The sequence below is a fragment of the Nylanderia fulva genome, unplaced genomic scaffold (assembly GCF_048542155.1).
Source record: "Nylanderia fulva isolate GAGA-0341 unplaced genomic scaffold, ASM4854215v1 Scaffold689, whole genome shotgun sequence".
Taxonomy (NCBI): domain Eukaryota; kingdom Metazoa; phylum Arthropoda; class Insecta; order Hymenoptera; family Formicidae; genus Nylanderia; species Nylanderia fulva.
Window position 1 is genome coordinate 21,206 of NW_028190796.1, and position 5,685 is coordinate 26,890.

The 5,685-nt window shown below is 47.9% G+C and overlaps 2 protein-coding genes across 2 annotated transcripts; both read right to left on the reverse strand.

Moving 5' to 3' along the window:
• Positions 1-2,284: 2,284 nt before the first annotated feature.
• Positions 2,285-2,833, reverse strand: LOC146720467 (uncharacterized). Its single transcript, XM_085488374.1, has one exon. It carries the CDS (start codon positions 2,831-2,833, stop codon positions 2,285-2,287), a length of 549 nt encoding a protein of 182 aa, XP_085344500.1.
• Positions 2,834-3,188: 355 nt separating this feature from the next.
• LOC146720468 (uncharacterized) lies at positions 3,189-3,998 on the reverse strand. Its single transcript, XM_085488375.1, has one exon. The coding sequence runs from the start codon at positions 3,996-3,998 to the stop codon at positions 3,189-3,191; it is 810 nt and encodes a 269-aa protein (XP_085344501.1).
• Between the last annotated feature and the right edge of the window lie 1,687 nt (positions 3,999-5,685).

Here is a 5,685-nt window from a genome sequence, read left to right on the forward strand (position 1 = left end):
CTCTGAATGTCAACGTGAAGAAATTCAAGCAAGCGCGGGTAAACGGCGGGAGTAACTATGACTCTCTTAAGGGAGCCGCCGATTTTGGTGGTTTCCATGTGCCAACCCCACCTCCTCGCGGTGAGAGTCGGGCAACGTCGGAACCAACCTCCCGGCGGCCAACGGGGCTCTGGCTTGGCGGAGCGGCAACGCTCCGTCCGGGTCCGTGGGGTTGCCAGCCCTTCGGGTCTGTTTACGGCAGGCACCACAAGAAGAGAAAAATATAATCTCCGGCGGCAGCCTCGGGCCGCCGGTCCTGTCGTCCCTTCGCCACCCTCTCCTGACCCCTCTCCAGGCTCTTCTCGTCGGCCGCCCGCTAGGCCACGACGCCGCCCAACACCCGCTGCCCCTGTCCCTGCTTCCCGCAAGCCCCGCAATTCCCATGCCCACACTGTGATCGTGCGTTCACCACGAAGACCGGACTCGGCCTCCATCGCCGATGTGAACACGAGGCCATCGTCAACGAGGAGGTTAACGTCGAGAGGGTTAACCGCCAATGGAGCGACGAAGAGAAGCGCATGATGACGAGGGAGGAGGCGCTTGCCGCGAATCGAGGCGTTAGGTTTATGAATCAACATCTGTTAACCGTCGTTCCGAATCGCACCCTTGATGCCATCAAGGGGATGCGTAAGAACGGCGGTTACCAGCGCCTCGTCGCGGCGGCACTGGAGGATCTGGCAGCCGCATCATCGAGCGAGAGCTCGTTTCTCTCGGCCGGTGGCTCCAGTCCTCCCGCCTCCCCTTGATCCGTCGCCATCTCTCCCCACGGGTCACCCGGCACGCCTCCGCTTTCTCCATCTTCTCCCGGCTGGGGTGATGCGTACGGCAGTTTTGCCAGTGCTATACGCGCGCTTATCCCGGTTGTGGAAGCCATCCAGGGATGAAAGTCCCATATCCTGATCCAGATCTGATCAGGAATTCTGGATGGCCAGCTGAGTGTCGAGGACCTGGGCCCGTGGGTATCGAGTGTATTCCCTCCAACGCCTTCTCGTGTGCGACCGCCCGTACGAAACCGTGTTGTCAATCCGGGTAGAAAAGCGCGCCGCCGAGCGGCGTATGCGCGCGTCCAGCGCCTCTTTCGTTCGAGCATGTCGCGCGCGGCCAAGGAGATTCTGGATAGTGCCATTGAGGCGGACGTGGTTCCCGGTGTGCGGCAGATGGCCGCGCACTGGGGCCCGTTCGTAGCGCAGGAGTCCGCTTTTGTCGCACCGGCTCCGCGTCTTCCACCAAAAGCGAAGCTTAGTGGCACCTGGTCTCCAGTCTCCTGTGAGAAGGCAGCAGCCATCAACCTGCCCCTCAACTCGGCCCCCGGATTAGACGGCATCGGCGTGCGGATATGGAGAGCGGTACCAGTTTCCATCAAAACTCTCCTCTTCAACATCGTGCTGCAATGCGGAGATTTCCCAGCATCGATGCTGGTGAGTCGGACGGTTTTCATCCCAAAGAAGGAGGAGTGCTCCCTGCCGGGGGATTTCCGTTGCGCAATGTGATTTCTGCCCAGTGCTCTGAATGTCAACGTGAAGAAATTCAAGCAAGCGCGGGTAAACGGCGGGAGTAACTATGACTCTCTTAAGGGAGCCGCTTAACTCTAGACGCGGGATGCTCACGGTTTTCACGGGCGCGACCTTTGTTTTTGCTGCGATTAAATTTATTGCGAAGTCTGAAAGCGAATAATAGACGCAAAGATATACGACGGCGGCATAAGCTCGATTTGACGCGTCAGCGAAACCGTGTATCTTTAGCGCGAGAGTTTGTGGACCTTGACCAGTCCACCGTGGAATTTTGATCATTTCTAATTTGTGAAATTCTGATACAAAATAATTCCAACGGGACGTTAACTCATCGGAGATGAGAGAGTCCCATTCGCAATGTAACAACCACAGCTCTTGAAGTATTATTTTTGCCACGATCACGACGGGAGCGGCCCATCCGAGAGGGTCGTAAAGCCGCGCGATAACGGAAGGAATTGAGCGTTTGGTAGGAACGCTGGGGGTGGTCGAGTTCACGACCAAGCGAAACACGTCTTCGTTAGACATCCATGACAGGCCGAGAACTTTAAGTGAATCTTCCGTCAGGATTAGATGATCGGTTACTTCCGATTGGTCAACAGACAAATCCTTGAGAAGTTCGATCGAATTTGATGCCCATTTCCTTAATTGAAATCCCCCCTTTTCCATTAACTGCATCAATTGAACGCGAGTATTTTTTAAAGATTTTATATCATCCGCGCCAAACAGGGCGTCGTCTACATAATAGACTCTCCTAGGATAGGAACCGCGGCCTTGAACTTTTCTCCCTCGTCAAGGGCGAGCTGTTTCAATACTCGCATTGCGAGATACGGAGCGGGAGCGAGACCGTAAGTGACCGTTAACAAGCGAAAATGTCGAACGGGCGCTTCCGCTTGAGGACGCCAAAGAATTCTTTGGTAGTCTGAATCTTGCTCATGAATTTGAATTTGCCGAAACATCTTGGCGATGTCGGCCGTACAGACGAAGCTCCACCGTCGCCATCGCGATAACACGGCAGGTAGATCTTGCTGTAATTTGGGCCCTATTAATAAAAAGTCATTCAACGACGTGCCATTCCTAGTTCGGCACGACGCGTTGAAAACGACCCGTAATTTAGTCGTGCAACTATCTTCCCGAATCACGGGGTGGTGCGGAATGTAAACGGGCAAATACTCGGTTTTTTCCGACTCGTCGACGCTAGTCATATGTCCGAGGGACTCGTATTCCGCTAGAAATTCGTTATACTGCGAATACAGTTCCGATCGATTTCTCAATCTGTTTTCCATGCGGTTGTACAGCGACCGCGCAATGGAAAGAGACTCTCCGATTTCGATCGGAGGATCACATTTAAAGGGTAGTCAAACGACGTATCGTCCGTCGGACAACCGACTATGCGTCTGCACGAAGTGTCGCTCACAAATCTCTTCCTCCTCCGTGAGGGGAATTTGAGGCGCGATCTCCTCATCTTCCCAGAACCGCTGGAGAAGAGTGTCTATCTCTTGACCGAGAACGCAATTTAAAACGGCTTCTTTTGAAGCCTTCCGTTTATTTTCGGTCGGACCGGAAATAATCCAACCGAGCGCGGTTAGTTGAGCTGTGGGGGTACCGAGCGGACCTTGCCTTGGAGCCGACGTTTATGGCTCACTTTTGATGCGTATGGCGCATCAAAAGTGAGCCATAAACGTCGGCTCCAAGAAGCAAGTGAATTTGATGTTTGCTCGACGGATCCGGATCCGCGAGGGAAAGGCCCTTCAAGTGAGGCCACGATTCGACAGGTCGAACTCGCGAAGCCGCGTACGACGTGATCTTCGGAAACACGTACACTGTGATTGGAAATACCGGGTCGGATTTCGCGCACGGAGTCATTCGCAAGGACACGCGCGACTTTGCGGCACCCGTGTAGGTTTCCCCGAATCCTTTGATTTGTAAATCGGTTCTTTGTCGCCTGGTCCGTATGGTTTGACAGAAAGATTCCGATATAAAACTAAAATTGGATCCCTGATCCAATAGCGCGCGAACCTTAAAGCGTCGGCCCTCAGCGGTGTGGATGTTCACCCACGCGGTTGCGAGGAGAACCGCGGGAGTCGTAAAGTCCGGCGGCTCGATTGTCTGGACGCTGGCCACGGCAGCGTTATTGGAACCGTCCAAGGCGTCGGACTTCGCATTCGTTTTCACGCTCGGTTTCGCAGCTTCCGAATCTTTTCTGACAGCTGACGATTGATAATTTTCGGAATGCAATAAAGAATGATGAGACCGACTGCAGTGGTTGCATCGCTGTTGGCTCGGGCAATTCGGCGAAATATGCCCCGAGCGCAAGCAATTAAAGCATACACGATTTTTGCGAGCGAGCTCATTTCGTTGTTCAACTGATTTTTGACGAAATGGCTCGCACTTTATCACGAAATGATTGCCTGAGCAGCATATGCACTTGACAGCGGAGACGTTATGCATTGACGAACGCGGCTTGTTTGGCTTTTGATTAACACTTTCTCTTGACACTTCCGCGAAGTCTGACAATCCGCGGATTCGAGTCGTAAGAAATTCATGAATATCTTTGTACGCCGGAATTGAAGTTCGTAACGTCCAGACAAATTTCAAAATTTCAATCTTCTTCAATCATTAATTTTTTTTAACCTATTAGTCATGACAATCTCTAACTTGCATGAAAGACCGGTATTAACGAATATTTAATCACAAATATAACCACTCGTAGGCTAAGATATGTCTTCTCACAAAAAACAATATAAGAACAACATCTATAATACTAACTAAATATGGTATAATATAATATAATATAAATATAATATATTTAGTTTAATAAGAAAAATCCTCATTGATTATTTGTGAGAAAACCTAAAATAAGGTTAAGAACGTATATATGTATATACATACGGATATATATATTTATATATGTCAATCGTATACTTTGACGACACTATATATATTCTTTGGCGATTTCAATGACTGTATAAGACATATAGTATTCTCTGGCGATTTCAATGACTGTATAAGACATATAGTATTCTCTGGCAATTTCAATGACAGTATAAGATATAATATTTGACATATAATACAATTATTTCCTTTTTTCTCTTTTTTTTCATTACAAATAATTTGAACGACTTAAATGAATAGTAATTACTTATTTTTGAATAAATTTCGATTAATTATACAGATTGACTATTACAATATAATATTCATTTTACTAATATTAAATATGTATTATTCAATAGTATTAAATTTTAAATATGTACATGATATATATACATATATTAACACACAAAACTTCTTATAAATACATTTACTTATAATTATAAGACCCGAAGATTATATACATAGCGTAAAATAACATTATATCCATCATTCGCCCAAAGGAGCCACTACACTAAGAGAAGAATACTATTATTTTCTCTCAGGGCATATATGCAACCCGCATTATTAAAACGGTAATACCTGAAAATATATATATATATATATATATATTGCTTATAAAGAAGTATACTAAATAATTAAATAATTATGTATGAAAGCTGCTTTACTATGTGAACTCGACTTTACTCGCAAGGAAACATCCAGAAGATTCTAGAAGGCTCTAGAACGATAGCGTGATGCAATGCATGATGCAATGCTGAAACACGTTGCCACCTGCAAATCGATTACAGAAGACCGTCAAGAAATATCACTACCAAGAATAAAGAAGGCCCGTTGCAAGCCGCATAGCGGTGAGTCACTAAAGAAGCACCGCTATCGCTACTGAGAATACAATAAGAGAAGTCGGAGCGCATAACGATAAGTCAGTAAAGGAGCACCGCTATCGCTACTGAGAATAAAAGACGATTGGAAACCGTTAGCGATGAGTCACCTAGGAACACCGCTATCGCTACTAAGAAGCTATCTCTCCGGGACTTACCCGACACAATCTCTACTAAGAACAAATTATCTCCGGTACTTCCCCTGCACATCTCACTTGCCATTGGCTAGGCCGCATCGACCGATGGGAGGAGCGAGCCACATTTTACGGTATATAAACCCTGCTCCCGGCACGGAACGGCAGTGATCCACCGAAAGTCGTCAAGTTCAGTACTTCCAACTGCAGTCAACCAACCAGCTATTACTACGGAGTCCTGAAGACAACGAG